This window comes from Agelaius phoeniceus, chromosome 19, assembly GCF_051311805.1.
Source record: "Agelaius phoeniceus isolate bAgePho1 chromosome 19, bAgePho1.hap1, whole genome shotgun sequence".
NCBI classification, from domain to species: domain Eukaryota; kingdom Metazoa; phylum Chordata; class Aves; order Passeriformes; family Icteridae; genus Agelaius; species Agelaius phoeniceus.
Window position 1 is genome coordinate 12758866 of NC_135283.1, and position 22096 is coordinate 12780961.

The window sequence follows — 22096 nt, forward strand, 5'->3', positions numbered from 1 at the left end:
CGGGAGCTGCTGACCTAATTAGCAGTGTCAGCACGTGGGGCACAGCCCTGGGCACTGGGAGCCTGCCAGGATGTGCCACAGGGCCAGGCTGGCAGAGCCTGGGCACCCCTGGGTACGGAGGGGCTCAGCCAGAGACCCCCAGAGCGGGCACAGGAGCGGGGCTGGAGCCACAGAGGGCAGAGCCAAAGCCACCCTGCCATAATGGGCAGTGCCTGTGCCATCCCTGCCATGGTGGGCAGTGCCAAAGCCACCCCTGCCATGGTGGGCAGAGCCTGTGCCAGCCCTGCCATGGTGGGCAGTGCCTGTGCCAGAGCCACCCCTGCCATGGTGGGCAGTGCCTGTGCCATCCCTGCCATGGTGGGCAGTGCCAAAGCCAAAGCCACTCCTGCCATGGTGGGCAGTGCCAAAGCCAGAGCCACCCTGCCATGGTGGGCACTGCCTGTGCCACCCCTGCCATGGTGGGCAGAGCCTGTGCCACCCCTGCCATGGTGGGCAGTGCCTGTGCCAGAGCCACCCCTGCCATGGTGGGCAGTGCCAAAGCCAAAGCCACCCTGCCATGGTGAGCTGTGCCATGGTGGGCAGTGCCATGGTGGGCAGAGCCTGTGCCAAATCCACCCTGCCATGGTGAGCAGTGCCAAAGCCACCCTGCCATGGTGGGCAGTGCCAAAGCCAGGCCGAGTCATCCCGTGGGTCAGACAGGAATTAGGAGCAGCAGATGAAAAGGGAATGAGCTGCTGCCAAGCCCCAGCTGGGGCAGCCACTGATGTCCTGCACAGAAAGGCAGGGAGGGCACTCAGAAGGGCAGGCAGGGCACACAGGAAGGCACAGAGGGCACTCAGAAAGGCTCATAGGGCACACAGAAAGGCACAGAGGACACACAGGAAGACACAGAGGGCACACAGAAAGGCAAGGAGGGCACACAGAAAGGCAGGCAGGGCACACAGGAAGGCACAGAGGGCACTCGGCCCTGGCACCTCCCCAAGGCCAGCACGGCCCCTGAGCCAGGGGCCAGCCCCAGGGACAAAGGGGACCCGCAGCAGGCAAGAGCTGCCCTGGGGTCACCAGCACAGCACAGCCCCGAATTTGGGGGTCAGAAAGCCAAGGGGAGCACGTGGCAGGCACGATTCCAGCCAGCAGCAGGAGGGATGCAGAGCAGGGAGGGGCTGTGCCCACCCCAGCTCTCATGCCAGGGAAGGATTGGGCAGGACCAGTGAGGAAAGAGAAAGGAAAGGTCAGGGAAGAGAGAGGGCTGTGCTGGATCGATGCAGCAGCCTGAAATACCTGGAAGGAGTAAACACAGAGAGGAGGGAGGGTTTGCTTAGGCAGTCATGAGGGAGAAGAGCTAAGTTGGGTTGATCAGCAGGGGAAGAGCATCTGAGCAGGCAAAGCTGCTGAAACCCCAGCACTGCACAGAGGCCAAGTGAGCAGGGCAGGGATCCTCAGCCTGGAGAACTTTTCCTCATTCCCAAAATGCTGCTTGTGGGGCAGCTGGCAGGGCCTGGAGCAGCCCCGGGGGTGGCACTGTCCCCTCCTGCAGCCACCCAGGGAGCTTGGGTGCTGTGTCCAGCCAGGCATGGCAGCACTGCAGCCCAGTCTGGGCCTATCCCAGCTCCTCCAGAGCCAGGAAGGAGAGCAGAGCTGGGGATGAGCCCTGACCCAACCTCTCCTGCACTATGGCACATACAACAACAGCCCCACAGCAGGGAATAGCACCACACAGCCCAAACACATTTCCCTGCCTTCTGTGGGCTCACTGACCCTGCAGGAGCCCCCCAGAGCACAGCAGAGCCCTGCAGGTTTAGCAGCCTCCCCTGCCTGCCCAGCAGCAGCCCCCAGGCAGGAGGGGAGCCCCTGACCCTGATGTGCTCCTCACCAGCCTCCCCCACCCAGCTGCAGCCAAAGCTGTGGGGATCAGGCTGGGCCATGGCTGCTGATGGATATCCAGGGTGAAGGGGAGGCAGAGCAGGGCCTGGGGAGGGAGGGAGGGAGCCCCCAGAGCTGGGCAGGCCAGGCTGCCCCCCCTCCCCTGGGCAGGGCTGTCTGCCCTCGTTTGTCACATCTGCAGCAGCCCCAGCCCTGCACACATGTGCTGTTACATAAAACCCAGAGAGCAGAGCAGCAGGGAACGCTGGCAGCCTCCCCTTCCCCTGCCCAAAACCTCCCCCAGAGCAGGGACAGCCCTGAGCTGCACAGAAACACCCCAGGAACATCCCTGGATCCAGGGGCACCCACAGCTCCTCTGGCACCCTCTGCCAGGGCCCCACCTCTGACAGGAATTGGAATTTCTGCCCCATATCCCATCCGGCCCTGCCCTCTGGCAGTGGGAAACCATTCCCCCTGTGCTGTCACTCCAGGCCTTGTCCAAAGTCCCTGTCTTGGAGCCTCCTTAGGTACTGGAAGGGCTCTTCTCTTTCTCTTTCTCTTTCTCTTTCTCTTCTTTTCTCTTTCTCTCTTCTCTTCTCTTCTCTTCTCTTCTCTTCTCTTCTCTTCTCTTCTCTTCTCTTCTCTTCTCTTCTCTTCTCTTCTCTTCCTCTTCCTCTTCCTCTTCCTCTTCCTCTTCTCTTTCTCTTCTCTTTCTCTCCTCTCCCTGGGTTTGGTTCATGTCCTCCCTCAGCCTAAATCCCAGCCAAACCTGGAGAGAGTCACCTGGAGCTGCTGAGCTCGGAGTCCTTCCCCGTTTGACTTTCACACAAGCCTCATAACCTGGTTTGTGCAAACTCTGCCATTTCCAGCTTCCTGACCTACACCTAAAATTATTTCTCCTGATGGGAATACCCAAATGAGGTTTCAATGACAGAAGCTGATAAAACCCCACAGGTTATGTGGCACAGAGGTATTTAATGTTGAAACCATTGCCATGGGAGCAGGGCTGGGTGAAGGCAGGGGCTGAGCTCAGCCCCCAGTGCCCACCCAGGGTCCCCCACTGTCACCTGGGCCAGCAGAGCCTTTCAGGACAAACACCCAGCCCCAGCTCTGCTATTTAAGCTGAATTACAGCCAGTTTAGCCTCAGCCCCATGCAGAAATCCAATTGCTCACAGTGCTAATATGATTTGATAAATACTTTGAACCAACATAACTTCATTGCTGAGCTGCAGATTCAATCCAGGTCCCAAACCCATCATGACCTTGATTTCATGGCCTGATCACAACCAGCCCTTGATGAAATTACAGCACTTGAGCTTCCTTGGCGATTGTTTAATCTTAATATTGTTCTCATTCTTCTTCCTCAGAGATGTGGAGTGAGTGGCATTGGTTTGTTCCCCTGGTTCTCAGCAGGGTCAAACCCCACTCAGTCCCTCCATGAGGAAGATGAGGCACATGGGACTCCCAGCCCTCACTCCTTGGGTGGAACAGCAGCTCAGGGCTGATTCCCAAGGAATAAAAGCCAGGCTGGATGTGGCACTCAGCAGGAACAACCCCAGCCACAGCACTGCTGCTGCCCCTGGAGCTGGTTCAGAGCTGCCCAGTGAGGCTGGGCTGCACACCAGGGGTGGTTTAACTCCTTGGCTGCAGCACTCATTGGGAAAACTCCCCCAAAGCAGCAGGAGACAGGGGCCAGGTGATGTGGGACGTGCAGAGCAGCCTGGACCAGCTCTGTCCATGCAAGGAGGGGATGGCACAGCTCAGGAGCAGCCTCCTGCAAGAACCTGTGAGCATCTCACCCCCTCCAAAGCCTCTGCTCCCCACCCACTGCTGTGTGCAGTCCCTGCTGGAGCCCAGTGCTTATTCTGCTTTTCAAAGGGGAGCAGCTGAATGGAGCAGGTGAGAGGTCTGAGCCCTCGCTCTGGGCTCTCTGATCCTTCCAGCAGGCTGGGAGCACAGCCAAGGGCTGTCCTCAGCCAAAAGCAGGGCCTGGGTGGCCCCAGAGCTGCTCTGACTCTGGCAGACATTACATAAACCCCGGGGTCCCTGCAGGACAGCCCTGTCACCACGTGTCCCCTCGCACTGGCAGGTGATGACAAGATGTGGCCACTCCACAGGTGGTGGAGAGGCAGCAAGGAGCCAGCTCTGCTTCCTGGAGCATTAAATATGAAGGGAGATGATGACAGAGCACCAGACTCCTGGCTGGCAGCTGCTCCAGCAGCTTCACAGGAGCAGCCTCCAGAAGAGCAAGATGTGACTGCTGCCTCCAAGGAGGTGACACTTCCCTCAGCAGCAGCTTCTCCCACGAGGAGAGAAGGAGCCAGGGCACGAGGAGACTGCAGCAGCCCTGGCTGATGGCTCTGTGCTCCCCAGGCACAGCATCAGCATCCCAAAGCCATCCCCAGGGGCTTCAGCAGCTCCCAGGACACCACCAGGGCTTGGGCAAGGGGACACGGGGTGGGCTGGGGCCAGCTCAACAAACCAGGCTGAGGAGAGCACAGCCCCACTCAGCTCCTGATCCACTCAAACCTGGTTTCACCTCCCCAAGCCCAGTTCCAGCTCCCCAAGCCTAGTTCCTGCTCTCTAAATCCCAGTTCCAGCTCCCCAAGCCCAGTTCCTGCTCTCTAAATCCCAATTCCAGCTCCCCAATCCCATTTCCAGCTCCCCAAGCCCAGTTCCAGCTCCCCAAGCTCAATTCCAGCTCCCTAAATCCCAGTTCCAGCTCCCTAAATCCCAATTCCAGTTCCCCAAAGCCCCAGACAAGGCTCTCTCCCCAGTTCCAGCACCAACCCCCCCACATTTCCAGGCTGGACCCCACTTGCTGCAGTTTCCCTTCTCTCCAACGCCCAGTGTTGAGGGTTTTAACCCCAAACCTCTTTTTCTGCTGAGGAAACCCCAGCTCTGCAGCCAGCAGAGCGGAGAGGGAAGTGCCCTCCTGGCTGCATTCTGCAGTTTTGACTTTGTGAGCAGATCTAAGGCAAGGCAAACCCCCAGAGAGAGCAGCAGAGCAGCCACAGAGCCACGGCACACTCTGAGCTGCCAGGGCCTCACCAAGCTCAAAAGGCACCAGAAACCTTTCTGGAGATAAGTCCTTCCCAAACACTCCCTGCTGAAAGATGAAAGGCACTGAGCTGTGATCCTGCCCCTGGGGCTGTGCTGACAGGGGTGCCCCAGCCCTGCTGGGAAGGTTTCCTTCCTCCTCCTCCTCCTCCTCCTGCTGCTCCTGCTGCTGTGGGACCCCATCCCTGCCCTGGCAGCAGCTGTCCCTGCTGGGGGTGACAGGGCTGGATCCCCTGTGCCCTCAGGCTGGGCTCAGGCCTGACAGGGCTCTTCCAGCTCAGCAGCAACTGCACAACTGGCACTCGTGGAGACACCAGGCTCAGAAGTGGCTTCAGCTGCTCTGGAGAGCAGCAGAGCCTCCAGCATGGTGGGCTGGACACGAGGAGTGGGGTGGCACCTTCCAGACCAGCTCCAGCACCTCCCAGTGCTGCTCCAGCATCTTCCAGAGCTCCTCCAGCACCTCCCAGTGCTCCTCCAGCACTTCCCAGTGCTCCTCCAGCACCTCCTACACCTTCCAGACCAGCTCCAGCATCTTCCAGTGCTCCTCCAGCACCTCTCAGCCCTTCTCCAGCATCTTCCAGTGTTCCAGCACCTTCCAGCCTGGCTCCAGCACCTCCCAGCCCAGCTCTGGCTGTGCCACCTCGGGCACCTCCCAGACCCACAAGCTGAGCACAGATGATGATGATGATGATGATGGTGGTGGCTGCATCCTCCTCCTTCAGTGCCAGCTCTGGTTCACACCAGCATCTCCCAAACTCCAGTGCAATGAAGGGTGTCACTTCCCCAGCACAAACATCACTCTGCCAGAGACTAAATGCCACCAAATGCCACCAAATTCACCCCCAGGAGAAAAGTGCCACCAGTGTCCAGGTGCCCTTCAGCAGACACAGATCTCTGACATGTGAGGAACAGCCCCTGGTGCCAACATCACACAGACCAAACCATTCCTGGCTGCAGGAATTCACCTTGCCCTGTCCAGGCACCCCTTGTGCCACCATGGTTTGGTGGCTGCAGCTCCTGCAGCAGCTCCCACGGCCAGCCAGGGCACCCTGGGGCATCAGGAGCCCCTGAGGGTCCCTGGATGGGGCCAAGCTCACAGTGAGGAGGGCACAGAGGGCACAGCAGAGGGCACAGGGCACAAACCCCTGCTGCAGATCCCACGAGTGCCACAGCCCCTGGGCACTGCCAGGAGGTGCCCGGGGTGCCCCTCAGTGAGAGCCAAGCCTGGCTCCCCCTCAGTGGGAGCTGTGCCTCCCCCTGCCCACCCCCAGCACACATCACACTGCTCTGATTCACCACAGCCACCCCCGCAGGAGGGGGCACAGGCACAGAAAATGCACAGGAAATACACAGGAAAACACCAGAAACCACCAGAAACCACCAGAACACCCCTCCTGGGCACCATGGAGCAGGCAGAGCAGGGATTCGTGCTCCTGGGGCCATTCCTGAGGTGACAGCAGGGGGACAGGTGGCTGGAGCAGGGGCAGGCAGCTCCAGCCCCGCTCTGCTCTGGGAACAAACAGTTCCAGTGCTGGCTGCCACCCCCTCCCACCCACAGCCCCAGCCCTGCCTTCCCCGGGGCTTCACCACCCCCAGGGGTGTCCCCAGCCCTGTCTGCAGCTCCTTTGCTGTCCCCCCGGTGTCCCCCAGTGTCCCCAGCCCTACCTGCAGCTCCTTGTCCGAGTATTTCTGGGGGTTCTTGCTGCCCTGGCTCTTCTTGCGCAGCTTCTTCAGCTCAGCCTGGCACTTGTCCAGCGAGTCCCCCTTGCTCCTCTGCTCCGTCTGGTACTTCTTGAGAGCAGCCTGGAACCACAGGGGACAGCTCTGAGCCCTCCCAGTGCCAGGGGGGACAGGGACAGAGCCCCAAGGCCCAGGGGACACACAGGGGACACTGTCCTGGGCATGGTGGCACCCAGCTGTGAGCAGGGACAGGAGCTGGGGCACAGGGAGCGGCGCCAGGGCAGCCCCAGGGCTGTGGCAGACTCACAGACACACAAACTCACACTCAGGTACCGGGAGTCCAGCTCCACCTTCTGCTCCAGCTGCGTCAGGAGCTCGTTGTGGAAGGACTTGAGCTGCAGGGAGAGAGGAAACGCACAGAGATGGCTTGGGGGGCACTGGAGAAGGGCCAGAGGGGCTGAAGAGGATGCCCGAGCACTGCAGAGCCTTTGGAGCTCAGCAAAGCCAGGGCAGAGGGGCTGGTGGCATCTGGATGAGGCATGGCAAAGCATTTCCCACTGGCAGGGCCCTGGCACACCAGGCTGGGCACTCACCATCTCCTCCAGCTGGTTCTGGATCTGCCTGTGCACCTCGGCCATCTGGAAGAGCACGTCCCCTGCAAGACAGCACAGGGAGGGCTTGAGGCACCCAGCCCAGGGGCACCCAGGGCCGGGACAGCTGCAAGGAGGGGTCCCCACAGACCTGGGGGCTCCCCTGTGCCCACCCTGGGGAGTGCAGTGAGCTCACCTGGGACACCGGGACAGGCAGGCAAAGCTTGGGAGGCAGGGGGGAACCAGGAGCAGGAGCCCAAATCCAGGGGCAGCTCTTGACCCCTGGCCCAGCACAGGGACAGGGACAGGGACAGCCCTGGCACTCAGAGCAGGGCACAGGACAGGCACAGCCCTGGCACTCAGAGCAGGGATCCAGAACCAGAATCTGGACCAGGACCAGGATCAGAACCAAGACCAGGACCAGGATCAGAACCAGAACCCCAAATCCATGGGCAGCCCTTGCTCCTTTGGCCCAGGACAGGGACAGGGACAGCCCTGGCTCTCAGAGCAGGGCACAGGGCACAGGCCTGAGCCCTGGGATCCCCACTGCAGCCAAGCAATCCCAGCTCTGTTCTGGCACTTCCTTTGATTTTCCTGGTTTTTCCCTGCTGTGCAGCCCCACGCCCAGTGCTGTTCCTGCAGGAAGGGCTGTGGCCTGGCCCAGCAGCAGCCCAGACACACTCAGGAGCATCCTCCAGGAGCACCAAGAGCCCTGTCTGTGGGTCAGAGCGAGCCTGGGGACAGCCCAGCTCTGTCAGCTCTTCTCAGGGCTGCCTCTGGAAGCTTTTCCTCCCTGCATGGCAGGCTGCAGCTTCCCAGGAGGCTCCCGGCCTCTGTGGAGCTGTTTGTACATGAAAGGCAGCATCTCCCCGGGGTGAGGGAGCGAGGGGGAGCCTCCCCCAGCACAGCTGGGCATGCAGGGCAGCCCCAGCCTGTCCCCAATGTCCCCCCATGTCCCTGGGCACACAGGCCATGTCCCAGCTGAGTGTCAGCACCCCCAGGTGACCAGGAACAACCTGCCTGTGCCCTCCTGCCTGCAGCAACCCCTGCTTTGCACCACACTCTGTGTCCCAAAGCCTTCTGCAAACACTAAAATCCCATCCTGGGCAGGCTCTGCCCCCTCTGCTGCAGTGCCAGACCTGGCTGTGGCAGGGCCACTGTCCCCTGTGCCCCCTGAGCTGCAGCAGTGCCCAGGGTGCCCCACAAACAAAGGGAGGGGTGCCCAGGGTGCCCCACAAACAAAGATCTCACCCCAAAGCCAGCCCAGAGCTGCAGGGATGAGCCTAAACTGTGACTGAGCAGCAGGATTTGAACTGGATCCCCCAAAACACAGCGTGAATTCTCACAGGGCACCTCTGCCACCCCACACCTGCATGCTGTGCTTCACAAAACCCTGCAGGGCATGGGAGGCTGAGACATCTCACCCCAAAGCCAGAGCTGCAGAGGTGAGCCTAAACTATGAGCAGCAGGATTTGAACTGGATCCCCCAAAACACAGTGTGAATTCCCACAGAGAATGGGAACCCACTCTGCCACCCCACACCTGCACACTGTGAGCTGCTTCACAGAACCCTACAGACGATGGGAGACTGAACATCTCACCCCAAAGCCAGCCCAGAGCTGCTAAACTGTGGCTGAGGGACACCATGGCAGCTGGGAAGCCTCCACAGCCCAAAATCCGCTTTGGAAAAGAGCCTGTGGCACTGTGCCAGGGTGAGATGGTGGGGCACCAGCCCGGCTGTGTCCCAGCCCTGGCAGCAGCAGGGCCACCCACGGCAGGGCCGCTCCCATCAGCTGCCACAGGGATCTGAGCATTAACCCCTGAAGGGCAGCAGGACAGGGCTCAGGCCTCCTGGGAGCTGCCAAAACACACATCCTGCAGGTGGGGAACCCCACTCGGGGTACACAGAGAGGCCAGCATGGGGAGGAGGAGGAGCTGCTCGGGGCTGACTCACAGTATCGCCCTGGGAGAGCAACCACAGCGCTGCTGAGGGCCCTGCCCTGCCACACCCACCCACCGCGGGCAAACAGGTTGTTCCACATCCCTGCTGGCACCAGCACAGCCGGCTTTGCCCCTGCACAGGGGGAAGCAGTGGCAGCTCAGCTCCCAGGGCTTTGCTCTGCAGCTCTCAGAGACTCGGGCTCATTTTCTGACCCCCCTGTAAAACGGGCTGTGGGCCGTGTCTAATGGAAGCACCGAGGATGTGTTAATCAAGGAGCAAACTGCTCAGAGACAGAGGTGGGCAGGGGTGCAGCAAACCAGGGTGTCCTGCAAGGGTGGCAGGAGGTGGTGCCCAGTGCCAGGGACCATCTCCCACCAGCAGCAGCACCCTGGCTACCCCAGGATCAGGGCCAGCACTTGGGCACATCCCCTAAACACCAGCCAGCACCAACCCTGCTCACACAGCACCTCGGTGCTGAGGACCTGACGCAGCCAAACCTGAGGCAAACCCATCACAGGCAGAGGTGGCACCTGGGGCATGGTGCAAAGGTGGCCTCAGTGACCCTGAGGGCTCCTCCAGCCTGAGCAATCCCACTGGGAGCCCCTGCAGGGTGTTCTGTGCTCCCCCAGAGCAGCACAGCGAGCCCCAGGCTCAGAGCAGCCCTTTCCAGGCCTGAGCTGCAGGATCCAACTGTGTGCAGGGGGAAGGAGACAGCAGGGAAACAACAACCAGTGTGGGGGACAACAACCAGTGTGGGGGACACTCAGTGTGGGGAACAATCAGTGTGGGGAACAACAACCAGCATGGGGGAACAATCAGTGTGGGGGAACCATCAGTGTGGGGACACAATCAGCTTGGGGACACAATCAGCTTGGGGGAACCACCAGCTTCTCCTCTGCAGCTGACTCATCCCTTTCCTCTCCACCAGGGTTTCACTTCTGCCAGCCCAGAGGACTGGGCCATGTGCTGATAACTCATCAGCCCCGCCTGGCACTGCCCGAGGTGATTTTCCTTTGTTTATGAACACACCAGGTAAAGGGAGCAGCAGCAGCTTCCCAAGGCACCCTGGCTGGGGCTCCCACTCGGGCTGGGCAGTGGCCACTGAGCCTTCCAGCAGGGAGACAGCACTGGGATGCACCCCTGGCATGTTCTGTGCCCCCCACAGCCCCCCTGGATGGGGCCAGGGCTGGGTCTGTGCCAGGATGCACAGCCCAGCAAGTGCCCAGGAGCTGTACTGCTGACACTGGTTAATTCAGAGCTGTGGCAGGGGCTGTTAATTCAGAGCTGGTGGCACTGGTTAATTCAGAGCTGGTGGCACTGGTTAATTCAGGGCTGTACTGGTTGATTCACAGCTGTACTGGTGGCACTGGTTAATTCACAGCTGTACTGGTGGCACTGGTTGATTCAGGGCTGTACTGGTTAATTCAGGGCTGTGGCAGGGGCTGTACTGGTGACACTGGTTAATTCAGGGCTGTACTGGTTAATTCAGAGCTGTACTGGTGGCACTGGTTAATTCAGAGCTGTATTGGTGGCACTGGTTGATTCAGGGTTGTACTGGTTAATTCAGAGCTGTGCTGGTTAATTCAGAGCTGTACTGGTGGCACTGGTTAATTCAGAGCTGTATTGGTGGCACTGGTTGATTCAGGGTTGTACTGGTTAATTCAGAGCTGTGCTGGTTAATTCAGAGCTGTATTTGTGGCACTGGTTGATTCAGGGCTGTGGCAGGGTCTGTACTGGTGGCACTGGTTGATTCAGAGCTGTACTGGTTGCATTCAGGGCTGTATTTGTGGCACTGGTTAATTCAGAGCTGTACTGGTTAATTCAAAGCTGTATTTGTGGCACTGGTTGATTCAGGGCTGTGCTGGTTAATTCAGGGCTGTATTTGTGGCACTGGTTAATTCAGGGCTGTACTGGTTAATTCAGAGCTGTACTGGTTAATTCAGGGCTGTATTTGTGGCACTGGTTAATTCAGGGCTGTATTTGTGGCACTGGTTAATTCAGAGCTGTACTGGTTAATTCAGGGCTGTATTTGTGGCACTGGTTAATTCAGGGCTGTACTGGTTAATTCAGAGCTGTACTGGTTAATTCAAAGCTGTATTTGTGGCACTGGTTAATTCAGGGCTGTGCTGGTTAATTCAGGGCTGTACTGGTTGATTCAGAGCTGTATTTGTGGCACTGGTTAATTCAGGGCTGTACTGGTTAATTCAGAGCTGTGCTGGTTAATTCAGAGCTGTATTTGTGGCACTGGCTGATTCAGTTGCCCCCCAGCATCCCTGCAGGACCCCCCCAGCACGGGGCCAGGGCAGGTGGGGACCCTGGGAGCTGTCACCATCAGCAGGGAAGGTGACACCCAGACCTTGCACACCTCTGCCACACGCTGGGAGCCCCAGCCAGGCCACATGGGCCTCACAGATGCTCATTCACAGCCCTCCTCCTCCTCCTCCTCCTACCAACACAGGTGGTGAGAACCAGCCTGGGCTGTCTGCTCCTCATGGCAGGGATGGAGGCAGCAGAAAAACCCTTCCCAAGGCAGCAGAAGGCTGGAAAAGCCCTTCCCAAGGCAGCAGAGTCTTTCAGAGGTGTCTCTGCACCCTCATTCCTGCAGCTCCCCTTCCTCCAGCAGCACAAGCTGTCACCCACAAGGTGTTAGGTGCCTTGTTAAGCCCAAATTTAAAGGATCCCCAAAAGGAGCTCATCTCCACAGCAGGGACACTGCCACAAACCACAGGAAAATATTTCCTGGAGCTCTGTGTCCTCCTGGGCACTGCCCTGACTGGTCCCAGTGGGCACCAAACCCCAGCCCCAGCAGTCCCTGAGCCCCCTCAGGGCTGCAGGGTGACCTTGGGCACCTGTGGGATCCATCTCCACCCCTACCCACACCTATGGGATCCATCTCCACCCCATCCACCCCTGTGGGATCCATCCTCACCCCTGTGGGATCCATCTCCACCCCTGTCCACACCCTGCAGGTGTGGACATCCCCGACTCCAATTACCAGATTAACCCCTGCTCCTGAAGGATCTGGTGCAGCACAAAGCCCCTGAGCTGCCAGGAGCAGGGCAGAGCCTGGAGCCAGGGATGGCCCTGAATCCATGGAAATGTCCCAGGCCAGGCTGGACAGGGCTTGGAGCGCCCGGGGACAGTGGAAGGTGTCCCTGGGCATGGCAGGGGTGGGGCTGGATGAGCTGTGAAATCTCACCCAAGCCATTAAGGTGCCACATCCCGATTTTACTGTGGAAATCAAAAGCCATTATGTGCCAGGGGCTCCTGTCAGCTCAACAATGGCTCGGTAATTGCTGCCCTTTCACAGCCTGGTGTGTCACCCAGGGCAGCTTCACCCTCCCCAGTGCTGAGCAAAATGCACCTCCCAAAATGCAGCCCCAGCCTGGAGGAGCTGCCCAGCCCCAGATCCCGGGGGAAACGCTCCAGCTCTGCTCTGCAGCAGAAGAAAACCCCTCCCCATGACTTTGCCATGGCCCAGTTTTCAAGAAGGACAAAAGAAATGACATTTTGAGCAGCATCCAAGGGACCCAGGCAGGAGCTGGGCAAGGGCCAAAGTCACCTGAGGACTCGTGCAGGAGGCTGGAGCTGTTGGAAGGGGCAGACACAGGCTCCTCATTTCAGATTATCCTCCCCAAAACCACCACAAGAAGGGATGAAGAACAGCCCAGGGAGCCCCTCAAGGGCACAGAGCCCATCCCAAACACCAGGGCCTGGCCAGCAGGGAACTGCACTGGGCAGACTGGCTCCTGCTGCTCTGGGACAATGACAGCTCCATGGGGCTGGGGACACCCCAAAACCCCAGCTCTGCTCCCCCAAAGCCCAGCAGACACTGCTCCTGCTGCTCTGGGACAATGACAGCTCCATTGGGGCTGGGGACACCCCAAAGCCCCAGCTCTGCCCACCCCAAAGCTCAGCCTGCCCCAGCAGACACTGCAGCTGGGCCTGAGCCCCCAGAGCCGATTACAGCTCCAGGGCATGACTGCTGTGCTTGCTGCCACCCTTCCTTTCCCACACAGGATTATCCTGTCTGCACACAGCTCCCAAAATCTGATGGGGAATTCAGGAAATGCCCCGTGCTGGGCAGGGGCTGAGCTCCAGAGGGCTCCCTGTCCCAGGAGAGAGACCTGCAGGTGTCCCCCTGCCTTGGGACAGGTCCTGGGCCAAAGGGACACCAGGGACCAGCGCCCAGCTCAGCACAGAGAGGGTCTGGAGGGAAAACAACCATCTCAGGTTTTCTCCCATGCAGGCTGGGAACATGAGCTGCAATCCTGACAGAGCACCCACAGGCCTGGCTGACACCTTCACAGAATCACAGAATAATGAGGTTGGCAGAGACCTCTGAGATCACCGAGCCCAACCTGTGCCCTAACACCTCAACCAGACTCCAGCACCAAGTGCCATGTCAGTCTTTTTTTAAACACATGTGTCAGCACGGAAAGTCTAAAATCCTCAGCATCCAGAGCTCCAACATCTGCTCTTTGGGCCACCCCAATCTCAGCCCCCCACTTCTCCCTCCAGCTCCATCCCAAGGCCCATCCCTGCCTTTCTGCCTGCCGGATTTAGGCAGAAAAGTGAAATTACACACTTCTAATCAACTGCACTGCCGTGATCTCAGTGCTACCAATCAATTGTGGGAGCCTTTTCCACAGCCTCAGGTCAAAATGCAGCTCTCCTGGGAGTCAGAGTGTGCCACAGAATCACAGAATAATGAAGCTGGAAGAGACCTCTGAGATTGAGTCCAACCTGTGCCCTGACACCTCAGCCAGACTCCAGCACCCAGTGCCATGTCCAGTGTTTATTTAAACACAGCCAGAGATGGTGATTCTGCCACCTCCCTGGGAAGAGCATTCCAGTGCTTTATTATTCTTTTGGTGAAAAATTGCTTCCTAATATCCAGCCTACACCTTCCCTTCTTGAAGCAGCTTTCCCTAAAAACTCATGGAAGAAAATCCCACTCAGGGAGGGAGCTGGGGACACACCATCAATGGAAGCAGCAAAGGAGAGAATTCCTATTTATTGCTCTAAAATGATTTCCCCACATCCCTGGCAGTGCCCAAGGCCAGGTTGGAGCAGCTTGGGACAGTGGGAGGTGTCCCTGCATGGCAGGGGTGGAATGGGATGGGTTTTGAGGTCCCCTCCATTAATGGAAGCAGCAATGAAGATAATTCCAGTTTATTGCTCTAAAATGAATTCCCCATCCCTGGCAGTGTCCCAGGCCAGGCTGGATGGGGTCTGGAGCACCTGGGACAATGGGAAACCTGCCATGGCAGGGCTGGCACTGGATGGGTTTTAAGGCCCCTCCCAGCCCACAGCAGCCTGGGGTGCTGTGAAATAGCCCAGAGCCCTCTGTGGCACTGCCAGCACTGCCAGCCCAGGCAGTGACAAGGCCAAGGCGTCCCCAGGAGAGGCTGCAGCCCCGGCCAGCCCAGCCCCAGCCCAGAGCAGCTCCCAGAGCTGCCCCAGCCCTGCTGACACATCTGCTGGGAGGGGGCTGTGGCCCAGCTGCTCTCAGCTGCAGCCAGAACTGTTATCTGCACTTTCTCCTGCCCGGGGCAGCTGCCACATCACAGCAAATATCAGCAGCATCAGCACAGGAGCCTCCCTGGGATGTGCCCACACCAGCAGGGGAAGGAGCAGCGATGTGGGAACACTTCACACCCCAAAATCCTCCAGCCACACACGGGGAGAGGGCACCAAGGACACCAAAGCCCTGGTCTGGGTGAGGAAGCAGGGCCAGGGGTGCCCAAAGCCAGGTGTGAAGTGTGAGCAGAGCTGGGGCTGCCCAGGCTCCCTGGCAGGAGGGCAGAGCTGCTGTGCTCAGCCCCAGAGCGCAGGGGCAGCTCCTCCAGGCTCTGCAGCACACAGGGCTCTTTGTTTTATTTATTAAACAGCAGCAGATCACTCCAGGCAGCTCTAATCCAGCCTCGGTTTCCATAGACACTCGCTGCTTCCCCAGCACAGTTCCCAGGCAGCAGCAGCGGGGCTGGGGGAGCAGCTCTGACACCAAACCCAGAGCCCAGGGGCTGCTCCCGGCTCCTGCAGCCTTCAGAGCCCTTTCAGCTCCAGCTCGCTGTTAATTGCCTGCCCTGGAGAGATGCTTTAATGAGCACTTGGCCAGAGCTGCGGGAGGCATGGAGGGGGAGGAGGAGGAGGAGGAGGGGCTCACCTGGGACTGCACACACATCAGACCAAGGCCTAGATCACTCCATGAGAGCCTTAACAAGGTGCAGCATCCCAGGGGGAGCTGGGAGGGTCACCCCAGACCATGGGGGGAGCTGGGAGGGTCACCCCAGACCATGGGGGGAGCTGGGAGGGTCCCCTCAAACTGTGGGGGGACCTGTGAGAGCCACCTCAGGCCATGGAGGGACCTGGAAGGATCCTCTCAAATTGTGGGGGGACCTGGAAGGATCCCCTCAAATTGTGGGGGGAGCTGGGAGGGTCCCCTCAAACTGTGGGGGGAGCTGGGAGAGCCACCTCAGACCACGGGGGGAGCTGGGAGAGTCAGCTCGAACCATGGAGGGAGCTGGGAGGGTCCCCTCAGACCATGAGGAGAGCTGGGAGGGTGACCTCAAACTATAGGGGAACCTGGGAGAGTCACCTCAAACCATGGGGGGACCTGGGAGGGTCCCTTCAGACCATAGGGGGAGCTTGGAGGGTCCCCCAGACCAGGGCTGTGAGAAGGGAGGACACAGGAGGACGCCTGGGCAAGAGGGAGGTTGGAAAGCAGCTGCCCTTTAAGGGATTTCCTGAGCAATGAGGGTGAGAAAGGGGAAGGAGGCAGCAGCAGCCACAGCTCGTGATGTTTGCCATGGACTGGGCAAACACAGAGCCCTGGCAGTGGGCACAGGGAGGCTCCAGCAGGGCAGAGCTGCTGCAGCCAGGGCACAATCCCAGCCCCACAGCACGGGGGGACCCCCAGCAGCCCCTCCAGAGGCCCCTGAGGGGCAGCTCAGCCCCAGCTCCCCGGCCAAAATCCGCTGCTTCCCCTTCTCCAAGCGAGAACAAACCACCACAAAACCACCCTGAGCCACAGCCCTGACACTCGGGGTACCAGGGGGTTTCCAGGCTGCATTAGCAGCACATCCAGAGACATTGCAACCACTGAGGCACGGCAGGAGCAGCTCCACACTGAGCTCTGCTCCCCAGCAGCACCAAGATCTGTTTCACCCCTGGCAATCTCCAGAAATCTCCATTCAGCAGCAAATGGGGACTTACCCAATTCTTTTGATCCTTGGCTTTCACTGGCCAGCTCTCCCATCTTCACCAGAGCATCAAAGTACCCCTTGGCTGCATATGTCATGCCTAAAAAGCACCAAAATAATGAGGTTATGCTCTCCTTAAAGGCTGTTGGAACTTCTGGGGCACTGGGGAGACCGTGGACACTAAAATAGGCATTACCTCAAAGGGCTCAACCCCACGGGGAGGGAGCACACAACAAACAGAGGAAAGGCAGCGCAGGGAGCTGGAGCAGTGAGATTACAGGGTAATTCAGGATTAAAAAAGGTGCATGCAGGACTGTGGTGGTTTTCATTGCAGTGCAAGCATCAGGCTGCTGGGAGAAATCACTGCAGAATAATTGAATATCACAGACTTTCATTACAGCTCAGCCTTGTTTGTTGACATTCCAGCTCCACACTCGACTCTAATCAGATAAGCAGGGGGTTTCCTCTAATCACAGAACACGCTGTACAGCCCCAGCTCCAGCTTCCAGCGCTGCCTCTGCTCTGCCTCCTGGGCTCTGCACTTCCTCCAGCTGCCCCCAGCTCGGGATCCAGGGCAAGGATGAGCCAAGCCGAGTTAAAAATTACAGGAAGATCCCTGGCTGCACAGCAGGGATGTGGGAAAAGCACAAAGGCAGCGATCCCAGTGCTTATCCCAAAGTGCCACGGCTGGCGGGACAGGGACAAACAGCTCCACCTCCCCCAGGTAGTTAAACATGAGGAGAACAAACCAAACACACGGTCCCAAGGGTCAGCAGCTCTTCCCCCTGCCAGACCCTGCCTCTGCTGCCAGGAGGGAACCAGCAGGGAAAAGCAGCCCCAAATTATGAGCCCCGTTTTGCTGGGATGCCCTGGAATTTAGGGAAAGATGCTGCCTGTGGGGAGGGTGCCCTGTGCCCCTGGAATTGCAGGAAAGAAGGTGCCCTGTGCCCCAGGAATTTCTTTGCCCCTGGAATTTCTGTGCCCTTGGAATTTCTAGAAAGCTGCTCCCTGTGAGAAGGGAGCCCTGTGCCCTTGGAACTTCTGTGCCCCTGGAATTTCAGGAAAGAGGGTGCCCTGTGCCCCAGGAATGTCTGGGAAGCTGCTGCCTGTGGGGAGGGTGCCCTGTGCCCCCTCCCTGGGGATCAGAGGGCCCTGGGCAGTGGAGCTGGACGGGCACTGCCCCGTCACGCTGGGTGAGCCATTAAATCCCAGCTCAAAGCAGTGCCCAGCGCTGGCAGGACGCTGTGTCCGGGCACCTGGGAACAGGGGGAGGGCTCAAAAATCCCCCTGGGAACAGCCAGGAGCTCACCTGACCTGGGGCAGAGGAGAGGGAAAGGAGGGGAAAGGGGAAAGGGGAAAGGGAGGAGCAGGATCCTCCCCAAAGGTCGGGTCCCAACCCTGACACTTCAGGCACCAAAGGGATTTCCCCCACCCCGGCTGAAGGTGATGACAGACTCGGCCCCACGGGCATTTTCACTGGGATTATTCCAAAATAAAACCCAGGAGACACGTGCAGCTCTGAAGGGAGCAGAGCCCTCCCTGGAAAAACACAGCTCTGGGTTGGGCAGAGCTTAAAGCTCCTTTAAACCCAGCTGAGGAGGGCCCAGGCAGTGCACAGAGCCAGTTTGAGTCAAAATAGTCCATTTTGGGGTTCAATCAGTTCCTAGCTTCCTTTTGATCACTTAAATCTACACCTCCCTAATGGCTCCCAATAGGATCCTGCATTCCCAATCAAGAGCTGCCATCAAGACTTTTGGGCTTTTCCCTTCTCTTCATTCTTCTGGGCAATTTAAACATTTCAATAGCACCTCTTTAAGCAGAGCTTAAAACCTCAATTCTCAATACTTTAAACAAACATTTAAAGAACTGGTTGCAGATGTGTTTTGTTAACCTGCTGCCTCCCAGCATTTTCTCCCTGGAATCCCTCCTGCACCTATGGCCTTGCCCATCACCACCCTCCCAATTCCTTCCCCGTGGGAACAAGGAACTTTTCTACAAAAACCCCAAGATTTTCAACAGAAACCCCAAAGATTTTCAACAGAAACCCCAAAGATTTTCAACAAAAACCCCAAAGATTCTGCATCTTTCCCCCTCCCCAGCCTGGCAGCCCCAATGTCACTTACTTGCTAAGGCTTTTTCATAGGTCTTCCCCATAGAAATGAAATTCCTGAGGCTGGGATTGAACTGCTCCATGATCGTCTAAAGGGGAGAGAACATGGCTGGGATTAGCAGGGGTGATGGGGAGTGGGGTCAACGGCTCCGTGCTCTGCTCTGTCCTGATAAACACAAAAAGAGAGCAAAAAAATCCCCCCAGCTCCCTGGAGAGGCCCCAGGATCCTCCAGTGAGGAAGACCCCGCTGGGTCAGAGCACACAAGGGACAGGAACAAGGGGGTTCTGCAGTGCCCCAGCACCAGCTGCTTCCCCAGGAGAGGAAAGTGAATGCCCCAACCAGAAAATTACCAGATACAGCAAAAACAACCATAATAGCAACTGTGAGTGGCTGTTTGGGGCAGCAGCAGCCCTCAGACCAGCAGGGAGGTGACCCAAGAGCTGGGGATGGTGGCAGGTGATGTCCCACCCCCAGGATGGCCACAGAGAGCAGCAGGGAGGGCTGAAGAGCAAATCCCAAATGTGCAGTCAGGATGGGGCAGAGCAGAGCCCCCAGGGATGGCACCAGAGTCCCTTGGCACTGCCCAGGGTGAGGGTGAGCCAGGATGGGGCAGGGCAGAGCCCCCAGCAGCCCTGAGCTGTGCCAGGGGTGGCACCAGGATGGCACCAGGGTCCTTTGGCACTGCCCAGGATGGGGCAGAGCAGAACCCAGAGCCCCCAGCAGCCCTGAGCTGTGCCAGAGACGGCACCAGGGTCCCTTGGCACTGCCCAGGATGGGGCAGAGCCCTGAGCCCCCAGCAGCCCTGAGCTGTGCCAGGGGTGGCACCAGGATGGCACCAGGGTCCCTTGGCACTGCCCAGGATGGGGCAGAGCAGAACCCCGAGCCCCCAGCAGCCCTGAGCTGTGCCAGGGATGGCACCAGGGTCCCTTGGCACTGCCCAGGGTGAGGGTCAGCGTGGACAGCGCTGCCTGAGCTCTCCTGCCTGGCCCCAAGGCCCTCAGCTCAGATGGGGGAAGGAATAATCGGCTCAGGAGAACAAGAGGGGCCCTGTGTGTGCACAGCCCTCCCTGCCAGGGCCCTCAGCCCCCACAGATCCCAGATCCTCATTCCCTCCCTGCTCCTCTGCATCCAGCCCGGCCCCAGGGCTGCTCCTGAGCCCCTGCCCCACCTTGGGGACACCCCCACACCGAGGTGCCCCCAGAGAATGGAGCCCAGAGCCTGAGGGGCCCTGAGGGGGGATGCACCACGGGCATTGCTGGGGAATGGGGCATTGCTGCTGGGAATGGGGCATTGCTGGGGCATTCCTGTGGGAATGGGGCATTGCTGCTGGGAATGGGGCATTGCTGGGGCATTCCTGCAGCATTCCTGCTGGGAATGGGGCATTCCTGTGGGAACGGGGGCATCCCTGGGGCATCCCGGCTGGGAATGGGGCATTCCTGGAGCAATCCTGCCGGGAATGGAGCATTCCTGTGGGAATGGGGCATTGCTGGGGCATTCCTGTGGGAATGGGGCATTCCTGTGGGAATGGGGCATTCCTGGGGCATTCCTGCCAGGAATGGGGCTCTGCACCCCCAGGCTGCTGGCAGAGCCCCAGCCCGGGCAGGGCAGGGCAGGCAGGCAGACACTTACAGGGAATAAGCTGATTAAGCATCTGTCACCTCATCTCAGGCTGCCCCAACACTATAAAGCTCATTTTCTGCCCCAGGCATTTTTATCCCAGTTCCTGCTGCCCGGCCCTTGGCTCTGACAGCTGAATTTTCTCCCCAGGTGTGCAGGGCTCAGCCAGAGCCCTTTCAGGGCTCCTCTGGGCAGGAATCCATGCGGGGCACAGCCAGAGGGGTGGCACCGCCCCGGTGCTGCTGCTTCAGGAGGGATCTGCTCGTCCTTGCAGGCTGAGGATGTCCCCAGAGCCTGTCCCCAGCAGGTCCCCGCAGCACCAGCCACAACTGCAAAGGGCAGGAGATGATTGACGAGGCTAATGAGGAGCTGCCCCACTAATTAAGGCTGCAGGCCAACACCAGGGCCCCTGGAAGCTGTTTTGGGGCAGCTCAGAGCACTTGGGTGGATGTGCTCAGCCTGAAAGGAGAAAGATGGACCTGTAGCAACAGGCCAGGTGTTCTCCAGCGTGTAGGAGACAATTGCACAGCAGTTAATTAGCACTGGCAGGATTGCTCCATCCTGCCCACATCGGGTTTAACTCCAGTCCAAAATGCACCCGGGCTGTGCCACGGATCAGCCAGAGGCTGGCATCAATGGCCATGGCAGGGACAGGGACAATTCCCCTGCCCCACACTCAGGCTGAGCAAGAGTTAAGCAGCAGAAATGTTGGCAGAATTTCTGCAGGGAGGAGATTTTTGGGCGGTTTGCAGGTTCAGAGCAGTGTTTGTGTACGAGGACGTGCACAGGGATATGTAAATAGTGTGATTTTCTCAGCAGTGCCCGTGTAAACACATCATCCTGAGCATGAAACCCAGGGAATTGAGGATGGAACAGGATCCCCAGGCAAAGCACCGTCCAAAATCCAGCACATCTTGCCCAAAGCAGAGGGAATCAAAGCACAGCCCTGCCCTGGCACTGCTCAGGGCAGGTCCTGCTCCCCACCGATCCACAGGAGACGTTTTAAAGCAACAAATAAAGAGATAAAATCCCCCAAAGGGGCTCGTGGGGCGGCTGAAGGAGCGGGAAGGTGACTCGGAGCTGGCCAAATAAAATCCAGCAGCCCCCAGGAGGAAGTTTGCTGAAAGTGAATGTTTTTAAAACATTGTCTGGAGCCTCCAACAAAAACAGCCTGGCAGGATGAGAGTGGTGACAAGGGCTCCTCACTGCACAGATAAAAATAGCCCTGTCCAAGCCCTGCTCTCACTCCAGGTGGGAAGGGAAGGTGACTCCAGAGCCTCCTCACCCCCTCCAGGTGAGAGCCCTGCCAAGGAGGAACAGTGGGGAATGAACCATGGGGTTTGTGCCATGGACGGGCTCAGCAGCATCACCCTCATACCAGGGATGTGCTGGAGCTGCTCCCCTGCCAACACAGGGCTCATCCAGGGCTGTGCCCCTCAGGAGGGGTGAATCCAGCCTTGCAGGACACCAGCAGCAAAGGAAATATTCAGTGGCACTGAGGCAATGAAAGCAAATCTCATTTTCCCCAGATTTTTGCCCCCTCAGCAGCACCCACAAGTTGTTTGCCTTCCATGGGCTGCCTGGGCAGAGTTCAGAAAAACACAGACACAAAACCTGGCAGCCAAGGGTTGAAAGGGCTTTTCTTTGTTCCACGGAGCTGAATTCCCTGGGTAATACCACTCAGCTCCCCGGGATTGGCACGGCTTTGTTCAGCTGCCAAAAATGAAACTAATGCAAAGCACAAGGTCTCCAGGACACAGCCCTGCTCCGTGGGGTGGGGGAAGAGGCAGCACAAACAAGGTCCCTTTTCTGCCCTCTGAGCACACTCCAGCTACAGCCAGGATGCTCCAACCTGCTAATTAACCCATAAGGAAAAGTTTGGAATCAGGGGAAAGAATAAAACACCCCGAGCTGGAGGGAGCCCGCAAGGATCGCAGAATTCCAGCTCCTCAGTCCCAAATTTAAGCCCTGCTCAAGCTGGAAGTGGCTCAGGCAAGTCCTGCTCAACAGCTGAAGGGCAGCATTCC

At 58.7% G+C, this 22096-nt stretch overlaps 1 protein-coding gene across 6 annotated transcripts in view; it reads right to left on the reverse strand.

Moving 5' to 3' along the window:
- The window catches only part of BAIAP2 (BAR/IMD domain containing adaptor protein 2), a 41699-nt gene that overhangs the window by 15422 nt on the left and 4181 nt on the right, over positions 1–22096 (reverse strand). For all 6 annotated transcript variants that reach the window (XM_077188258.1, XM_054645241.2, XM_077188257.1 and 3 more), the window contains exons 2-6: positions 18465–18540; positions 16355–16441; positions 7198–7259; positions 6928–6999; positions 6590–6727 (exon numbers count right to left, since the gene is read on the reverse strand). In XM_077188258.1, the coding sequence (XP_077044373.1) occupies positions 6590–6727; positions 6928–6999; positions 7198–7259; positions 16355–16441; positions 18465–18540 (435 nt within the window). The remainder of the gene's footprint in view (positions 1–6589; positions 6728–6927; positions 7000–7197; positions 7260–16354; positions 16442–18464; positions 18541–22096) is intronic.